Genomic DNA, 20,529 nt, shown 5'->3' with positions numbered 1-20,529 from the left:
GAGGTTTCAATAGAAACACTCAATTTTATTAATTAAAAACAGATGCAGTTCTATTAATCAAGATAGGCAAAACTGCCAAATTTTATTAATTCAAAACAGATGAAGTTCTATTAATCAAAATAGGCAAAACTGCCAAATTTCATTAAACCAAACCAGATACAGACATACAGTAAGCATTGAGAAAATCTAGGAAAGTCCAAAACAGATACAGTAAGCATTAAGCAAACTAGGAAAGTCCTAAACATATGCAATACCTGAACAGAACACCAATCAGAAACTTAAGAGCCAGAACAGATGCAGAATCAGCTCGAAGAATAAGAGATTCAGAATGCCCAGCAACAGCAAGGCAGCAACTTAAACATTCATAGTTTCAAACTTTCAATTGAAGAATCAGAGAGTCAGCGTCTCACCGAGCTTGAGCCTTGAAGAATCAGCGACTGACTGAGCTTGAAGAGTCGAACCCAGAATCTGCTTTGTTGCTTGACGGCTTCAGGAAGAGACCGAAGAGTAGAAGATAGCAAACTGCAAACCAAGAGTGAAAAGTGAAAACCCAGAAATTCGTGAGAAAGAGAAACTGAGATTCATGAGAAATTCGACTCACTTGCTCAGTCAATGTGTTCTGTCGATGTGTGACCGTGCTGGAGCCTGGAGAGGGAGAGAGCCAGAGAGGACAATGGCGATGGTGACTTCGTCGTTTTGAAATTTGAACCCAGACTGAAGAGAGGCGATGGCGATGGCAAGCGGCGGAAGGAGAACCGTAATCTTCGAGACAGCGACTCACCGATTTGGGTATTTGACCAAAAGAAAAGAAAAAAAATGTAGCCTGAACGCCTAATCGACGCCCAGCGAGGACCGCCCAGGACCGCCTAGGCGGCTGACTTCAACCAAACGCCTAGATCAATTGATTAGGCAAGAATCGGAACGGTAGAGTAGCGCCTAGCGCCTAGGCGTTGCCTAGGCCGATTTTTAGAACCCTGATCATCAATGCTCGATACATATATAGGTTAGGCAACTTCATAGATCCCTAAGCTCCCATATGCACAGGGGAGGATCTAGGTATAGGGGTGGGAGGACTCAAAGGGGTGGGAGGACTCAAGCCTTCCGCAGGACCGCAAACTTTTGGGTTAAAAAATTTATGATATATACTTTTTGTGATGTTTGACGAAGCTCACCCGAACTCCTGAATTATCAAAGTCAAACTTCTCTCTAGCTCTTCCATTCTCTCCATCTATCAGAAACTCTCATTCTTCGTCTTCCCAAAAAAGCCTAATTTTCAAACTAAATTCAATTGTTGAACACTTGGAACTTTCTGGTTTTTATCTATCCGCTCTTGCATTCACACATGAATACGTAGCCCATCTCATTTTCATATCCTAAATCCACCACTGCTTATGCATGTACAAGATAGATCTGTCCGCATGATTGCATCAATGATTTGAATTAATTCAGTAAAAGGTATGATGTATGAAAGAGAAGGTGAGAGAAGATATTTTTTGATAGGATATATGATTCTTCTTTTCATCAACGTACGTAATAATTATGTTGAATAATTTTTCTTGTTCCAGAAGAGTGAGAAGACATCCCAAATCCTACTTCTGGAGTTCTGGTTCTGATCAGTCATTCAATCCGATGTCAAGTAGTGGAGTATCCCGTCTAACGAAAAATCGTGTTCAACAACTACAAATTGTTCTGGGCTTTGATTGGCATTATTTTCCACAACTACTTCTGGTAACATTTTTTTTTTTTTTTTTTGAGAAGGAACTACTTCTGGTAACTTGAAAGATGAAAGCCCATTCGGGAACAAAACATAAAGAATAACAAAATCCATTTTGCCAAAATTGACAATTCCCTTTTGGGTCACTTCCACCATTTGGGGCCAAGCCCTGTGTGGGAAAGTGGGGAACAACCAATGCCATTTTTAGAAAGCAGGCCAATACTGTTTTTACCTAGTCCTCACCAAAGGTATGGATTTTATGGAAATTTTCTATAGACATCGTTGACTCTTCAGAAATACCCCAGATTCACATTTCCAAAACTGGAAGGCCAACCAAGAACCAGGAGAATATTTACCATATATTCCACTTATCAATTCTCAGAAAGGACCAGGCACCAGTTCACTTAATCTGCTGGTATAAATTCATGTGATCTGTTTCCGTTCGATAACATATTCGTTTTCGATCGATTTTTATTTCTGAACGAGCATAGAAACGAAAACGAAATCGAAGAAGCATATAAGAGAGATGATAGATAAGGAGAAAAATGTATGCTGGCACATCCAAAGAGGTTTTGCAGAAACCACATATCAACCTCTTAAAGAATAGCAGCTAATTAAAGCACTCAAATAAACAGGCACTCAATTTTTCAGTCAATCTGTGCAAACCATGGCCGCTCTGCCCATCAAATTGGTGCTTGCGGATGGAAGATATTTGCACGTAGAAAAAAACAATATCAGAAAGAACAGAAAGAAAAAACAGAACCATAGAGATATAAATGATCAAAATATGAAGCTAAAACAAGGTTCTGACGAGAAAGAAAAGCTGGAAATGGAAACATGGAGGGGGAAGAAGAATGAGAGAGGCTGTGAAATGAAGGCATCGATCGCTTTGGTATTTATAATGGAGGATCTGAGATCTTCTTCTCATAGGGTTTTGGGCAGCGGGCAGGTTGGTGCATTCAAGGAAGGGTGGTTTCGGGCAGCGCTGTCGGAGCTGCCCTGAGATTAAAGAACGTTTAATGTGCAAGTTGCATGTCGGGGCTGGCCGGTCTAGCTTATCTCTTCGTGTAGAAGCTGTATGACGTGTATCCACGTCCATGATATGAGTGTGTGACTCATCCACACAGTAACATTTGTCAAAACCCTAAAAGGCCTGCCGTCATTACAGGTTGCTTGGCTTCTGAACTGGAAACAAAATGAGGTCCAACACCTAAAAGACTTGGAAACTTTTTGAGAGGTAATATAACATGGTAGAAGTTTAGAAAATAGTATTGTTGAGCAAGTTTTAATTTGGTGCGTTACTGCTGGTATTGGTATGATATTTTGGATGTATGAATAAAATTGTACCTATACATAAGTGAAAGGAAAACAAAATTTTTCGCTCATCTGGTTGTCTGGATCCGCCCAAGACACCGAACTGCCGCCACCTAGTCGAGTTCAAAGTCGTCTTTCCTTTTTTCAGTACAAGTTTTAGCGGTTTCGGTTTCGGTCCTTCATAAGGTGAAAAGATAAAATGTTTGATCTTAGAATGGTAAAAATTACCACAACATGTGACATTGTCACTAATTCAATTTTGGCTGAACTAGGGAAAGTCGAAGCAATGAAAAAGAATACGGGAAGCTCTTCTATCTTTTACCTTCTTTTTTTTCACGAGATATGAACAATAATATTGTCACATTTGGAGTCATATTAGCCTTGTTTGCTAATGCCGGTGCCCCAACAGAGGGAACTACAGGACTTTCAAGTTACTACCTAGTTTATAGGGAGAAATTGAGACCCTATTTACAATCACTGTTTTAGAGTAACTGTATACAAAGCTATGCATAATACATGAACAAGCTATTCCCAGCTGCACTAGCAATTAAGTTTGCTTCTGGATGCCATGCCACCTGTAATAGCTTGGAGCTTAAGTCATAACTGATATCGTTACCGGCCGAGCTTGAATTTTCATGCCCTGAAAAAGCAGAACAGATGGATTTAGTTTAACAGAGAGAAACAGATGTATTCTACAGAAAGAACAATGTAATGAGGTTGGGAAGCCTAACCATGCCGGTAAAATCCTCTTGCCAGGTTGCTCAAGGATGACCTCCTAACCCTTGGAGCAGCCCGCGGAAGTGGCTTCCTATTTTCAAGTTCAGAAAAGAGTTCAGAAAGCTTTCAGAGGGGTAACATATATGTTTTTAGGCAATGATGATCCCCTGGTCAGCAACTGACCATGGATCATTTGGTCAGTCACCGTCTGATTGAAATTGGACGGCTGACAGATAAGTGATGAAATCTGAGATGAGTTCTGTCAGCCGTCCGATTTCAATCGGACGGTGACTGACCAAATGATCCATGGTCAGTTGCTGACCAGGGGAACGGGACTCTGTTTTTAGGTGACAGCCAACTGAGTTTCACAGAATCACAACCGTCTTATTTCCATGTTATACAAGCACCATTACCATTTCATACTGACAATCCACTTGATACACAATGAAAATTATCTCATGAAAAACCCATTCCTCCTTGATTAAAAGGTTTCAATTCCACCAATATATTTCATTAACAAATTGAGGGAATCACACATGAGTATAAGGTAAAAGAGCCAACCTGTTAGGAGTTTTGCTAGCTTCTATTGTAGTTCCTTCTTCACCTCCAATACCATGGGAGAAAATGCGTACTAGGTTGCTGTATTAAAATTATAGAAAGTTGTGACAAAAGCTCAGTGTGTTGGCAAATACAAGCAAAACAAAACTACGACTAGTAACAACAGTTCCATGACTTGATATGTGAGAGCAGATCCAGTCCCAAGTGCATACCTATAAGACCCAGTTGCATAATGAAGTCCATCTCCACTGAAGCAGCACCCAAATTTATCAAATATGCGATCATTAGTATACAACTCAGATAACTGCAAGGAGAAAAATAGAGCTGTCAGCTGGAGGGAGACATGGGCATGCAAGTTGAGTCATGCTCATACTGACACCTGAAAATCAGCTCATTAGAACTCAGAGCACAGGTTACATAAAAAAAAAAAATTGGGGAGATTTATGCATTTGGGTGTACGTGCTCCAACTATCCGTGGATCTAATTCAATACATATTAAGAAAAACAAAGCATCTTCAGTTTGGAGTCCAGAAGATCTTTTAGTTACCTTAGGGCGCAGGTGCTCATGAATCCTGTATATTGCAACTGGTGAAGAATCCATATGCACGTCCCAGAGCTATAACATGAAACACAAACATCACTGTAAACATGCATCTACAAAAAGGGGTAAGACCTGTCTTGCTAAATCCATAGAGAAGAAAGATTTTCAAAATGTCACAATAAATCTGTTAGGACATGAATCAAGAGCATCTCATCCAATCCACCTTATATGAGTAATGAGGTAAAATTGGTAACAAAATACCTTTAGATTCATGTAGTCACGACTTAAGATGTACCGCCCATCCTTTGAAAACTTGATGTCAGAGATGGATGCAATAATTTCTGTGAAAAATGACTTTAAAGCATTTGAATCTCCATCTTGTAATCTGTAAACCACTCCAAAGAACAAGTATCAGAACATCTTGTGTGTTTGATCAATAGTAGATACACAGTACACAAACATGAACAGAAACTGATTTAAACTCACATTCTTGCACTGTTATCGCATAAAGCTGACTGCCTCATGTCAACTAAGCGAATAAAACCTCTTGAGCTGCTGTATGCAAGCAGATTACAATGAACGGGATGGAATTCAGCCGATGTTATGACCTCTGAATAAACATTTATGAATCAGCAGAAAGATCCAAACTAAAGAAATATGTATAGACCTCCTAAACGAGTCAATGGACTTCGAAGGATGCAATCATTTATTTATTCCCCGAGAGATAAACAATGAAGCACCAAAGTATTGTTTTAAAAACTGAGTCAACAGGTTCGTCAGACTTGGGCACCCTGTTGGTTATTACGTCTTCATCCTAAAGAACAATGGTTGAAAAATTATATTGAAGCAACCAGACTCCACAGCTAAACTTAGAGATAATGATTATACGCTACAGAATCTGAGATTTGCTCATAGTTCAATTTTTATTTAAAGGCATGCTTTTCATTCTTAATAGCATGAAGTAGTTCAATAATAGGAGCTACAGGATGTAAAGACTAGAGGGAATGAGAGACTACCAGTCAGATCGTCCATGTTTGGTGGCTTCATGTCTATAATATTGAAACATTGATCGCTGATCTCAAGATTCCACAAGTTTATTCTAAGGTCATCTGCAGAAAGAAAAGTTTCACCATCGCTGCACAAAAGTTGAAACCAGATTATTTCTGTGATGTCTATACAATTTGAAGTCTATAACTATCTACTTAACAACCTTAAAGTTGCTTCTGCATTACAAGGATACCAAAGTAGAACAATAAAGAAAGGTGTATCTGCATAATGAAAAAACAAAATGGCTTCCCTCATATTCTAACTCTCTTGTGGCAATTTCTAGCTATTAGAGAACTAAATAACAAGCCAAAAAGTTTACCTATTATTTGAGATGGAGTGAATATTATAATCATGAGCATGAGCATACACCTTTCGGCATCTCGTTTGGGCAGTGTCTTCAGCGTCAGCAACCTAGTCAGAAAACAAATTACCATCATGACCATGTATACTGTGAAAACTGATGCTGATGAGACAAGAGTAATACAAAAACATAGCTTTACTATATAATACACGGGTGTCAACCTTGGCATGTATGTCTTGATACTGGGACACGCTATTAGCCATCTTCTCCGCCCATTCTTGACGATAGCCATTAGGAACAGTAGGTTTATCTTCTCTACTGATGAAACTCTTTTCAGACAAAAGCACATTATCTGAACTTGTAAGTGGACCAGGGTTCATTTCTTTTACTTTCTTCACCTTACCTTCCTTAACCTGATCACAGAAACCAGAAAAGCACAGAAGTCAACATGGTTTCACAAAATTGTCCTATCCTTATTCCTTGTTTAGAAATTTCGTACCTTCCACAGTTTTATTGTCTTGTCATTTGTTGAAAGAATAAACTGGGATCCGTTGGATGTTGCGCACCACTTTACTTTGTTGATCTTCTCCTCAATTTCGACACTTTTCAAGTAGTCAAACTGCGTAAAACATAATAACACGGCACACTAATCATCCTCATTGCACTAACAGAACAAAACATAATCCACTGGTATAATCACAGCAGTCACAGACACTTGGCCTCAATAATGCACTAACTAACTAAAACAAGATTCCAAATTAAGCATACCTCCGGTTCGTGACTCTGAAACTCGGTCTTGAATTGGAATTCCGGATGCTGGGTGGACGTAACGTCCAACTGCTCCAGTTCAAGTCGAGAGCGGTGCTCATCCAGATTCTAAGAAGCCAATTAATAATTAAGATGGTAAGCCGAGTTTGATGCCAAAAGTACAAGCACCGGCCTAACAAGGAAGATAGCCGCAATGAATTCAAAAGCACATATGATACACACACTCAAATATTCTCAACTAGTTCAACAAAACTGTCTAGGTAATTCTCACATGTTTCCCATGCTTCCTCTCGAAGATTACGCAGCGGCCACCTCGATCTCCAATGGCAAGGTGATCACCACTCTTGTCGAATCCAATAGCAGATATCACATCAACTACACAAACAGTTCTGAATCATACATATGCAAGCAACCAAAATCGAAGCTCATTTCTGCGTTTCTTCACTTTATAACGGCCAGAGCCGATTGAATTAAAGTTGAACTAAACCACCAGAGGTGCTAGAATGGCCAGAATAAGCAAAAGCACAACAAACAGTTGAGAGAGAGAAATTTGAAATCAAAGTAACATTTGGGGGTGGTGGAAAGTCTAACCTTCCTGAAGAAGTTCATCACCGGGAGCTCGTTCGCCGAAAACCTGAGAGAACTTCCAGTCGAGAGGGTGGTCGGAGCTGGGAGTCATGGCTGAGCCAGGTGACAAAGCTTTGGAGGTTTCTGCTGGCTTCTGTGTGGTGTGGCAATCATAAGACTCCAATTGGAGGAATCACTGTGGCCTTGAAAGTGAGAGAGCAAGAGAGACCCTTTTCATTATTCAAAAATTGAATCTCTCTCTCTCACATTCCTACTCTCCGTCAACCACTCGATTTTCCAGGAATATATATGCGCCAAAAATAAATAAATAAAAACCCAGAAAAGATATGCGCCAAAATTAAAAAGGCCGGCCGACTGGGTCGGTCAATCTCCTCGGCCCATTTTAAAAAGCCCAATATTTTATTCTTGTTCTTCAAAAGGTGGAGTCGGTTGGAGAGGCAGGTCCCCTATTAATGCTTCACGTTCCCTCCCAAGGTGCCAGCAAAGTGAGCCCAACCCATTCTGTGGTTCCAGTCATCGCTGATTGTACCCCTGCGCTACGGCGGGATTACTTCGGTCACCCCCGCCAGTTTCGGCGGGCGGTGCCACGCGGCGTTATCGCCGGTGATTATGGGGATCCTCTTTGGACTCTCCCATTCCCTTCCTCCTCTCGGAAGGCATTCCGAACGACCGTCGGATTCTTGGCCACTACTTTTGGCCTCCTCCAGCTAGCTGCTCCACCACCAAATGAAATGGGCCCACCTTCCCCGGAGAGCCCGCAAGCCTTAGGGTGTGCCCTCACGGAACCAACCTTCCAAGACCACCTTTAATGCCCCCACTTGGGTCACAAGCTCGCGTAACCAAGCTCGGCAATTGTTTAAGAAACTGTTAGCTATATAAACGTCATCATTCGGACGCATTTCATCGATGTGGGACTTTTGAAATGCCTATTTTGTCTCATCATACAAGACCCAAAATTTAAGCTATTCAGAATCAAACCCAATCGATCGAGTGTCTGTTGGAGTTTGCTATTTTTGCTTCAACCACCTAACACTAGATATAATCAAAGCCAAGGGACAGATGGAATTCTCTGGGATTACAAATTTACAGCTCTGAGCTCTTGTCATATCAACAATATAAGGTAAAGAGATATGGCTCTAGTCAACTTACAACTCTATCAAACAATTTAAAACAAGATGAACTTCTACTTGACCTGAGATAGTTAACGCAACTGAAAGTCTCATAGCTATTCCAGACCTAAGGATTCGTAATAATCTGTTTTTGTAATGAAGGGATCTTTTAACTACTAATTCATTAGACGTGAAGAAAACCATGTAATGAAGAATTCCAGACCTGAAAACATGACCTTTTTAGGTCATTGCATATCATCTAGGAAGAGATTTACAACAAAAGCAAAACTATACAGATGCAGTTATAGACCTAACTATCACAAAACCTTCTATACACGTGTTGCAAAGTTTCCTCATTCATTATTTACAAGAACAGAAACCATGCAAGTACAGATACAGTTGCATCCAATGCTACTACCTTGGTTCAGATGCTTCCATTGTTTGAATACAATTTGATTCCAAGCTGGCTAGATCGGCAGACTTTAGAGACTCTCCTCCCTCTTTTGACAAATAGCTCAATGTAGATCTAGAGGAATCCGAATTAAGTATGCTGGCATTCAAGAATGGAGGCTTTTTTGGTGAAGGAATGCTACATTTTATCGGTCAGCATGTGAACTACCTCGGACATGGATGGTCTCAGTGCAAGAGAAGCTTGCGTGCACAGAAGCCCAATTTGAAGTACATTCGACGCCTCTCTTTTGGAGTACTCACCTTTCAACATGGCATCAACAGATTCGGTAATAGTATTGGCCCTATAGTGCTTATAAACCTGATGCCACAACAAAAAAGCATGTCATTACGCATATTAGGAATACTACTTGAAAATGAAACTTGGCCTAAATGATGACCATGCCATTGGATAAATATATAGTAACAAGATAGATATGAATCTTACAGAATAAAGAACTGAGTGTGAACCCTCGATGAAAACATGGTTCTTCCTGCCACATACAATCTCGAGAACAAGCACACCAAAGGCATAAACATCAGCCTTATCGGTTAGTTGTCCTCGAACAAGATATTCAGGAGCCATATAACCTCTGCAACAAAAAAACCAAACCAAATTAATGACTTCACCTTGTAGTAAGTAATATTGGTAAAGTAAATAAATTACTGGTAGCTAGAGGTAGTTTCTTCTTACAATGTGCCTGCAATTCCTGTGCTAAGATGAGACTTATCAGGACCAACACAGCGAGCAAGTCCAAAATCAGCAATCTTTGGAGTAAGATCCTCATCAAGGAGAATGTTGCTGGATTTTCTGTCCCTGTGAATAATTTTCTCGCTGTAACTTTCATGGAGATACACAAGCCCCTCAGCAATTCCAGAAATGATGTTAAATCTCTGTTGCCAACTTAAAACTTGCTCAGTGCCCCTACCAAAAAGGATTTGATTAAGGCTTTTGGTGGGTACATATTCATAGACTAGAAGGCTTTCTGGACCTTCAATGCTGCATTGCTGCAACCCAAAAGCCTAACAAGGTTCTTGTGTCGAATACCACTTATGAGGTTTACTTCATTGAAGAAGTTATCCACCCATTGCCTTGTGTTGAAGAAGAGTCTTTTAACTGCTACATTGCTCCCATCCGGAAGAGTTCCCTTGAAAACGGAACCAGCTCCGCCTTGGCCAAGTTTCCTCGAGGCATTGAAGTAATCGGTGGCCTTTTCCAGCATTTCGTACTTGAAATTCAAGCTGTTCTTGTGTGGAGAAGTTGATGTCCCAATTGAGTATTTGTCCACTGAAAAAAAAAAACAAAAAAAATTAAATTAGAAGCTGTAAAGAACAACAAATGATTAGTAGTTAGGATACAGTTCCAAGATGTTTACCTCCTGTCATTTTTTGTAATTTCCGGTAGGCCATTATAAACCCAAAGAGAGACAAAACAGAAATGACCATTCCAGCTATAATGACAGCTAGAACATGCCACAGATCAGCTGAAAAAACATGACACCAAAATGAAAATTAAACTACCATGACATTGAAATCAATATGGTTCGTGTGTTACCAATTTGGCTTTTTGGGTCACATGTTTTCAATATTGATTACCAAATGCTAAATTTCGTATAACAACTAGTCATACTTAAGTGGAGTCCTAAGAGAAAAGACACATCAGTCATCAAGATTGAAAACACACGGACCAAAACTAAACTCTGACCGAGATTGATTTTAGTACAAATGAATGTGGAAGTGAGCCACACCATTTCCATTTGCTTCTTCTTCTTCTTCAATGTCATAAAATCTCGCGGTAGAGTACCTCATATAACACCCTGCCAGCATAGCCCTACCTTGCTTCCCAGGCAAGCATCCCCGGAGAATCTTCCCAGCTTCTTCCAAACAATCTCTACACCCTTTATCGCTGATGGTCCTCCAGCACTGGGCCAATGCATAAACACTTTCAACTCCACCTCTCTGCCGCACCAAAGCAAACCCTTCATTCCCCTCAGCCTTCTTCGTCAAGTTACCAATCACATCCCTTACCTTGAGGTTATACCCCTCCTTCATGTAATTATCTTTCGAAAAATCGACTGGACTCCCACATTTCACATTCTTGTGATCTTCGTCGAGGGCCTGGCCTGAAAAGTCAAGGTCATCGTAAGCGAGGAAGCAACCGTCGAGGTAGATGCGAGCTGAAGTTGAAGGGAGGCATTTGGGGAGCTTGGTTCTCGAAATTGCGAAACAAGTAGAGCAGTCTTTTGGGGAGAGATCAGAATGGCATTGCGCAAAGGCGTACAGTTTTGGAGCCGGTGAGGTGATGCTGTATTCTCCCCATTGTTTCTCGTTGACACTGTTGGAGATGGATTCCATGGCGTCTATGAAGTTGGGAATGAAGTTGCTGTCAGAGGTGTGGGTGGAATTTCGGCAGAACTGACCGGCTTCGGAGATTCGAGGATCTGATTTGGAAGTGGAGAAGAAGAAGACAAAGATTATGAGGAAAACCCATGTTGAACAATGAAGTTTTGGGATTGGGAATCGCATCTCATTCGAAAAAACTAGGCCTAATTCTCTATTTTCACCTCCTCTCTGTTTCAAGAAGAGGGGAAAACAGAGTGAATTGGAAAACCATTATAGGCCAAATTCCCTGTGTTTCTACCAGAAAAAACATCACAATTATGGATTTTGGTTACGACGAGGATTTGTTTCTTTGCTTTTCTATAGTTAGGGAATGTTGGAGTTTGAAACTGTTTCAGTTCGAGTTGAGAAGAAGGTTGATGAGCCCTCAGCGTCTGTTTTCATCGTTTTTCATGCATTGAAAAATTGAGCTGACTGAGGAGGACATTTTTGACGCTTTTTAACGACCAAGAAGATTTTGAATATATAAAAATGGTTCTGGTAGAGAAGGAAGGAGGGTATGTGTAATATGGTTGTTTAATTTAGACACAGAATCATTCTGTATAAACAATTGAGAATGACTGTAGGCCTGCTGCTAAACACGTTGATTAATGTATGCAGTTGTGATATACATATGAGAAACACGTATCGATAAATTGCAGGCGTAATTAAAAGATGAGTTAACTGTTCATTCATCGGCAAAAAGACGATTTTGCTCTTATTTGAATCTTTGTTAAGGCATTGCCACTGACCCATTTTTCCCTCTCTCTTCCCCCCTTCTGCCTCCTAAACCACCTCCCTCACTCCCTCTCAGATGACTACCTCCTCAACTGCGGCTCTTCCTCCAACGCCACCCTTCGGAGATTCCAATTCTGGGACGGTTTTGTCTCCACAGGCCGGTCTATTTCAGTCACCAACAACAACATCCCACCTCCAAACTCACCTTCTTCTTACAACACAGCAACAGTTTCCACTTGGTACATTTTTATTCCTCATTGTTTTCGGCTCTGGGCTTTGATTTGATTGAAAACCCTTTGTTTTCTTTGGAGAAAAACGTTGTGGGTCTTAGTTTTCTTGGCTATTGCTTATGTATGTGTGTGAAATATTGAATCTTTGGTGGGTTTTGATAGAGATGAGCTGGAATTTTGATTGAGATTAGAGATGGATGAGTTCGAAATGCAAAACCCAAAGCAAAGCACTCTGTTTTTTTCGTGGTTGCTTTATATAGTTGAAATAATTATAATACTGGGTTAACAATGGAAGCTTTATTGGGAAATGAAGGAAACAGTATTAGACATGGGTTTTTGCTTTTTAAGCTTCTTTTGCTTTGTTTTCTTGAGATTTGGTTATGGGGGGTTACATGTTGTTCTTTTCTTGGCTGGTATATGTAATAGATGACAGAAGATCCTATCAGAAAAAAGAAAGCAGATGATGGAAGAAACATTAAATACCAGTGTTTTGACTATTATGATTATTAGTCAATTGGAAATCAGCTTTCCTTAGTATGTTTTAAACTTCTATTTTATTAGAATATGACAGAAAGTGCATCGCATCGAGAATATGAATTCACACTCTGCAGTTTCTTTTGTCCAATCTGATATGGTTAACTCATTCTGCTCTCTAAAAAAATTAGAGATTTTTTTACCCTTAGTCAATATACTTTATTTTACATCATCATAACATTTTTGATATATTGGCTGTGTTTTTTTTCAGATTGATCATTTTTTGATATATGTCGGTGGTTTTGGGTTTTAAACAAACCAGAGTTCTTTGGTATATACCTCCTCTTGATTGCAAACTAGATGTTCTTTAAAAATATTAACTCTGTCATATGCTTTCAGATTGCCAAAGCTTTTTTCAATCAACTCAAACTGTTCGTGAGGTAGTTTATCAATTTCAATTTCATCTTCTTATTCATGCTTGGTTGTGTTCAGTTTAATTATGAATTGTTTTCTTCTGTACTTTTTGTTTGAGTTGGATTTGTGATAAAATTGCGTCTTTTGTTTGAGTTTGAATTCAACTTTAAACAGGCTCAATGAAGGAGCAAGTAAGTACTTGAATGAGAAAAAATGATCTGAATTTGGTTATCCAGTTAATATAGCTTAGTGGAATTCATTCATCAGCATTAATTAAGCAAACAGTGCTTAATGTTGAATTTTTGAAAACCCTGAAATTGCCTCTCCTAATATATATGCCTACACCAGCAGGATTTAATACATCAAGGGCAGTAGAGTAACTAAGGTAATAGAAATCCTAGAATGACAACAACACAGTACAGGTTTTGCCACGTTCAGCCAAAACCAAGATTGCAGTTATAACTTTCCCGCTCTCACCAAAACCGCTTATTCCTAAGCAAAAGACAGGTTTTTCTTTGCCACGAGTTGCAATAAGGTTTTGCTATGACATGTATACAATCAGGTACATATGTTCTTCTAATTTATCACTTTTGCTTGATTTTCATTGAACGATTGATTGTTCTTCTCCTTGGCTCAGTTCGTTGAGACAATGATTCTTGCTAAATAATAAGGGAAAGGGATAGAAAGGCTAGCGCAAGCATTGAAAGTCTCAAATTTCTTTAGCTGTGATCAGCAGATCATTATCATATTTCATCCATTCCTCAATTTTGCATATGTCAGTATACATTATTTTTCCTTATTTGTGTTTGAAGACAACATTGTGATTCATCTGTATGCCTAATCATCACCTTATTAATTGCTGATCTCTTCTTATTTTTGCCTCTAGATTTTTTTCTTCTTTTGTTCAAAGCTGAAGGTTTTTGAGAATTCTAAATTCATGACTTGATGAGCACTTGGTGGTTCTTCTTCTTCCAAGGCTTTTTCTGAACCCAAGTGTTCTTGAGGTAATTTTCTCAACTTCAATTTCATTTTGTTATCAGGATTTGGTTGTATTCAATTTGATTATGGATTTGTATTCTTATGGATTTTATGGCAATGTTGGCTTAGAAAAACAAGAAGGGGCAAGAGACCTAGAAAGGGAGGCAACCGATTCTGGAAGAGTATTGGGCTGTGCACCAAGAACCACAGGGATGCCATTCAAGGTATACACTCTCAATTTGTTTATATTTTGTGAATTGAAGTACTGTCAGTATGAACATAGTGTTCTGTTTGATCTGTTTCAATATGAGTGTCAATGTTTGCATTGAAAGATCAGTTCTCGATCTAAAAATTTATGATTTCTTATTATTATAGATCTGTAAATATGCACTCTCTGCATGATGCCGTTGTCTGTATGAAGTTTTATGCTTTGTTATTAGATAGGTTGAATTCTCATACAATTTCCATAAAGGTCTTCAGTGTTTGTTTCTCATGTTGATCTTTCTGATGTTTCTGAGTTAGTCTTGATGGGAGAACTGTTGTTATGTTATTGACATTGTTAGGTTTTGATTAGGTCACCTTAGAATAACTTGATGATATGGATACCCTTCCTAGCAGCTAAATTCTGGTATGTCATGGTTTGAGATGGAGGAGGAAAGTGATCCAAATTTATTTATCCATCCACCCTATCTAGAATTTCTTTTCTGAAGACCTATTTCTGGGTCGGTAGCAACATTGATCTTATTACATGTTTTCGAGGCTATTTGCAATGTAGCAGTTCATCAGAATTGTAAAATTTGAATACTCATTATGCAAGGTTTTGATAACATTCATCTAAGTTTTTTCCTGATGATTTAGCTTCCTGAGATTTCATTTCTGTCTTCTTGATTTTACCCTGCATCTGGATTTTCCAGGATACTAAGGAAGGGTACGTATGCTTTTACAAGGAAGGCTTCAATTCAGTTTATGCTTTCAATCTGAGACGTGTTACTCTATGACGTTGTCTTGGTTGCCATCAGTCGAATACAGTTAATCGAAGACAAAGTTCGGTTATGTCAAGCTCTCATCCAAACTTTCCACATTTCACTTGGAATCTTGCAGCTTAGGCATACAACGAAATTAGTAGTACTTGAATTATTGATGATCACGTACTATTTTTTATTCTAATTAGCAGTCTTGATGGGAAAATCTGTAGTTCACTTTTTCAACTACAAACTGAAAGAAGCTTCTTGCAATAATGACATCTGGTTTGTCTTAAAATTGACGGGGAATACTGCTATGATTTCTGTGACTGCAAAACCCAATCAATGTTTTAAGTGTAATTCAGGTATTAAAATGTAATGAGCAAATTGATCAGGGTAGGCTCAGTTGATGATAAATTGCCTAGAATATTGTTGATTCAGTAAGGTTGTTTCTGGCCATGTTAGACGCACTTTAATAAACTGAAAATACATATCGATAATAAGAATACCCGCAGCAAAGCGCGGGCTGTCTATCTAGTTCATTATCATGTGTAGCTTGGTTTTTGAAAATAATATTGGAAAAGGTTCCTAATCACATAACGTATTGGAAAAAGCAGCCATAAATGGGGCTAGCTCTGTTTTTATTTTTAGTATAATAATTTTTTTATATTAAATTTATATGTCGGTTTCTCATTTGGACTTGAGTAAATCGGGCCTTGGTTGTTTTAGACTTGCATTATGTTAATAGCTTAGGTTACTTCCAATAATTCCCTAAGTTCTTTTAGGGACCAACGCACTTTTTGTGCTTCTAGCGAATCTTCTGAAGTAATACAGAAGGAAAACTCATGCTATTTTGAATGTATTTAATGTCAAATGAGTGTCTTAGTTTCTACGTACGGACGTACCACTATGGGTACTAGCACAACTTCTTGCCTATCTTTAATTGGTAGCAGGAGGGTATGTAATGATCACTCTGACTTGTTATCAATATAGTGGCTTTTGGCCTTGATTCAAAAAAAAAAAGTCACATAATTTTAATCAAAGTATAGCATTAAAAATTAAAGAAAAAATCTAGCCGCCCATACTCTCTACTCTCTAGCGCTTCGACACCAAGATGTCGATATTCGCCACTCGAAGTTCACCTAGCAACACTCGTCGTCAATTGATCATCGTGATTCATGCGACACTATCGAGACGGCAAAGCTTCAGCATCACAGTCAAATCTAACAGTACTTCCTCAAGTGTTTTCCTTGTCGACCACTTGTGGCTTGTCATTGACCCTACACCAATTGTCAGAGAGTTCTTTCTTCATATCTCAACATTTACAGAGTAAGGGTTTGGAATTCTGGCAGTGAAGTAGGTTGTGAATTTCAAAAATACATAGTTCAATATGGGCATCAAACTAGTCTTCTTGTGTTTATTTTATTTTTTATACAAAAAGGAAAAAACTATAACAAAAACTCACGAACACATTTCCCTCCTAACTGATCTAAATGAAACTCTAAGGACATAGAAAATGGGACATATTCGTATCAAGAGAATTAATACGATTCTGTCATCGGACTAGTCTTAATTGCTGGTTAATGCAGTGATCTCGGTTGTTTTGGTTTACGAGTTTGGTTCGACTTGATTTTCTGAACATGAAATGCTGACCGACGGTGATGATGGCTCCTAATATTGTCTTGGATGCTTGGGTTCAGCACATGGCCTTTGGGCTTTTAGTTAGGCCTGAGTTGACTAGGCGTAGCTTGCTATGTGGGTTGGATTAGTTTGTAGGGTGTCTTGACACCCCGATGTATTATTTAGCAAGTAGGGATGGCAATGGGGAGGGTAGGGTAAAGTTAAATTACCATCCCCATACCCGGCTTCATTCTCCATCCCCTTATCCACCCCAATCTGCCTAATAAGATACTGGGGATTCCCTATCCCCGTCCCCATTGGGGATTAGGTCCCTGTACTCTCCCAAATTCCAGTTAACAATATTACTAATTTATTATATAAAAATTTATACAAATAATTATGGATTGTAAAATATGAAGTTAAAATCAAACATCAAAATAAAATAAATTTCTTATTTCAATCAAGGAAAATTGATATGTTGATAAAGATTTTTTATTAAAAAAATATTTCTCTTTTTGAATATATTTATTAATAAAATTTAAATATTGACAAAAGATGAAATTTACATAAATATTTATTTATAAATAATATAAAAATATATATAATAAATAATATATATATATATATATATATATATATATATATATATATTTCAGATAATTCTTATTGGGTGGGTATGAGGATGGGGATCAAAATACCATCCCCGCCCCATACCCTATTTCAGAATTCAAATACTAGGGATCCCCATCCTCGTTACCCGATTTTCCCCGAATTTCTCCCCGTTAGGATCGAATACTCGATTGAGACTTTTGCCATCCCTATTAGCAAGGTGGCGATGTGGGTACGAGGTCCCTCTAATCCTCCATCTACTCTCTACTAACAAACTCTCTTCTATGAGTTTTCTTAGAAATATTAATTATTCTGCTTACCAAAAGTAAGTGCTCATCATAACATAGTTGATAATCAAGATTTTCTTTGAAAGTAGAGTGTTTATGTTTAGCCATAGACTTTTGGGCCTTGGTGTTTATGTAATGACTAATGAGTAGTCTTTGCCAACGGTAGGTTCTACATACTTCTAGAGCATGCTTGGTATTTGTACTATTATGACCTTTTGGGTCAGAATCTTTGTTTACAATGATTTTTTTAGTTTTAAAAAAAAAGTCACAACTTACAATTTTAAACATGTGATTTCCTAATTAGTTTAAGTAACCATCATAACATAGTTTACATGCTCTAATGCAAATGTTTTCGATGTAAGAATGTTCATTTGAAATTTGAATATAAAGAAATATGGAAATACACTGACAAAATTAATTTGAATTTATTTCAAAAAGTAATTAATGGTAATGAATCGTTCCAATTTAGAGTCAAAAATTAATTTGGATACATAAAAATAGAAAGTAATCTTAAATTCTTAATAAATTGATTACATAAAAATATGGTAATTTTTTTTTAGGTAAGAAATATGATAATTGGATGCATAGAAAGTAATCATAATAAAATGCATACATGAAAATATGGTAATTAAGCGTCTAATATTAAATTCACATGGTAAGGTTTTTCAAAAAAAAAAAAAAAAAAAGATGTTTAAACTCTTCCACTGCTCCGCATAGCACAGAGTTCGCCCTGCACCTGAATAATCATCAGTAATTAGAATTTTCTTCGATTTCTCTCAAGTCTCAAGTGAGCCTCTTGTCCCCTTTTATAATTTCGATTCTTATAAGTGTATATACATATACACACGCGCGCGCGCGCACACATATATATGATTTCTTACTCAAATTGTTTCCTTCAGTTGAATTTTGGGGAGTATATTACAATTATCTGGGTTCAATTCATTTCTCAAGGTTTCAAATGGGTTCAAAATGTTGTTGCTTTGATGATAGCTCACTTGTTATTTAGTATTGGCTATATTTCTCAAACCCGATGTTATATTGTATTTTATTGCACCAATTTCTTTTCTTTTTAGTTTCTTACAGAATTTTTGAACTCTTTCATATTGGAATGTGAGATTGTTGGAAATGTTTTGTTGACAGTCAACAAAGTATAGCCAGATTAGAAGCATATGCATACAGATTAGGGTGATATCATACATTTATGCAGTTCTTTAATCAGTTGTTAATTTGTTTAGGCTTCAAGGCGATGTGACACAGACAGAGAGGAAACCGTGTCATGGAACGCCAGCATAGGGTATTGGCAACTACAAGTAATCAAGGCCAAGGTGCTAGCAGTGAGAGTTTGGTTGATAGATTTAGTTGTCTTCCGGAAGAAGTTGTCTGTCACATTCTTTCCTATCTCAATGCATTCGATCTCATTCGAGCGAGCAGTGTGTCAAAACGATGCAGAATGTTATATGTTTCAGTCCCGGGATTAAATTTCAATGTAAATACGCTGCCCGGAGGGAAATGCTGGTGGAAGCGATCAAAATTGTTGAATCATTTGGATAGGTTATTGATTCAACGCGAGGGTAGCAAGATAGAAAGGTTTCGTATCAGTTGGGTTTTTGAAGGAGTAACTGCATGTAACTGTGAGGAGCATTGTCGAGTGATCACATGGATCTATACTGCTGTGAAGTGTAATGTTGAAGAGTTAGATCTTCAGCTAGCTCTGAACTATAGAGGGAAAACAACAAGTTTAGAGTTGCCATATTGCACCTTCCGTTGTTCATCTTTGAGGTCCCTAACGCTGGACTTGAAGTTCTGTGTTCTTAAAGCGCCCTCAATCACCATTTGCACTAATCTCCAATCTTTACTATTAAGAAGTGTTATCATTGAGGAGGATTTTTTTAAATGGATATCGAGTTCATGCCAATGCATCAAGGAGTTAACTATTGACTGTGTTCTAAGGCCGAACAGTATCTGCATTGAGAGCCCATCTTTGGAATCCATTCATTTTATGTTTGTGGGTAGACGTCAACAATACGAAGACATTGATGCTCTTAGCATTTCTGGTGAAAATCTTCATCGTATACATATTGAGCATATTGACCTGAGATCTTCAGCACGCCACCATTCATTATATATTGTGGCTCCAAATCTCAAATATTTGAATTTAACTGGGAATGTTGCTCGTGGTCTATCTGTGGAGAAATTCATACATTCAGAAGAAGCTATGATATTTCTCAACCCGGGGAAGATGGTTTTGACAAAGTATTTGAAGTGGTTAGCTGTATACTTGGGGTTAAAGTTCTTCATCTAAACACAGTGACCATAAAGGTAAAATGACACTACCCTGAAGAAAGATACTATTTTTACACTAGTGTGCGCAAAAATTCATATTTATGTAGTGATTTTAATCTGTGTAAAAGCCATATACATAATATCAGTCTAGAAGAATGCACAGTTGAGAGGATATTACTCATTTAGATTTTCTCGATATATATTGATCGAATAATTTAAGTTGCATTACTGTATTTGATCTCTTATGGAATTTTTGGATTCTCGTCTTTCTTCTGTCTAAATTGTTGCCTTTTACCATATTGCAGGCTCTATGCAAATTTGGGGAGGGATCCATGCCAGGACTATTTTACAATATCCGTCACCTCTGTTTGAGCCCAAAAGTATTTTTGGCAGGATCCTTTGGTGGGTTTGAACCAGCGGGCAGATACCTGCGGCCCAAAAATAAGCCTAC

The 20,529-nt window shown here is 38.2% G+C and overlaps 3 protein-coding genes and 1 long non-coding RNA gene across 4 annotated transcripts; 2 read left to right on the top strand and 2 right to left on the bottom strand.

Moving 5' to 3' along the window:
- Window positions 1–3,315: 3,315 nt before the first annotated feature.
- LOC112180498 (serine/threonine protein phosphatase 2A 55 kDa regulatory subunit B beta isoform) lies at window positions 3,316–7,827 on the bottom strand. Its single transcript, XM_024319058.2, has 14 exons — window positions 7,552–7,827; window positions 7,232–7,335; window positions 6,961–7,068; window positions 6,692–6,811; window positions 6,414–6,605; window positions 6,211–6,302; window positions 5,861–5,979; window positions 5,331–5,454; window positions 5,106–5,229; window positions 4,851–4,919; window positions 4,516–4,607; window positions 4,307–4,384; window positions 3,760–3,836; window positions 3,316–3,668 (listed from the first exon to the last, which is right to left on the bottom strand). The coding sequence occupies exons 1-14, from the start codon at window positions 7,637–7,639 to the stop codon at window positions 3,532–3,534; spliced, it is 1,524 nt and encodes a 507-aa protein (XP_024174826.1). The 5' UTR covers window positions 7,640–7,827; the 3' UTR covers window positions 3,316–3,531.
- A 137-nt stretch (window positions 7,828–7,964) lies between these two features.
- Window positions 7,965–11,492, bottom strand: LOC112180558 (cysteine-rich receptor-like protein kinase 1). The gene is given in 7 exon segments (XM_040511327.1): window positions 7,965–9,252; window positions 9,254–9,426; window positions 9,553–9,697; window positions 9,799–10,115; window positions 10,118–10,351; window positions 10,464–10,588; window positions 10,853–11,492. Coding segments are annotated over 7 exon segments (1,782 nt in total). The 5' UTR covers window positions 11,460–11,492; the 3' UTR covers window positions 7,965–9,071.
- A 760-nt stretch (window positions 11,493–12,252) lies between these two features.
- Window positions 12,253–15,543, top strand: LOC112179596. Its single transcript, XR_005803788.1, has 4 exons — window positions 12,253–13,901; window positions 14,226–14,343; window positions 14,447–14,541; window positions 15,232–15,543. It is a non-coding gene; the product is annotated as an uncharacterized LOC112179596 (long non-coding RNA).
- A 3,528-nt stretch (window positions 15,544–19,071) lies between these two features.
- On the top strand, window positions 19,072–20,097 carry LOC121050600 (putative F-box/FBD/LRR-repeat protein At1g78760). Its single transcript, XM_040511326.1, has one exon. It carries the CDS (start codon window positions 19,072–19,074, stop codon window positions 20,095–20,097), a length of 1,026 nt encoding a protein of 341 aa, XP_040367260.1.
- The last annotated feature ends 432 nt before the right edge of the window (window positions 20,098–20,529 follow it).

The sequence above is a fragment of the Rosa chinensis genome, chromosome 7 (genome assembly GCF_002994745.2).
Source record: "Rosa chinensis cultivar Old Blush chromosome 7, RchiOBHm-V2, whole genome shotgun sequence".
Classification (NCBI taxonomy): domain Eukaryota; kingdom Viridiplantae; phylum Streptophyta; class Magnoliopsida; order Rosales; family Rosaceae; genus Rosa; species Rosa chinensis.
This window is presented reverse-complemented; position numbering and strand designations above follow the sequence as displayed.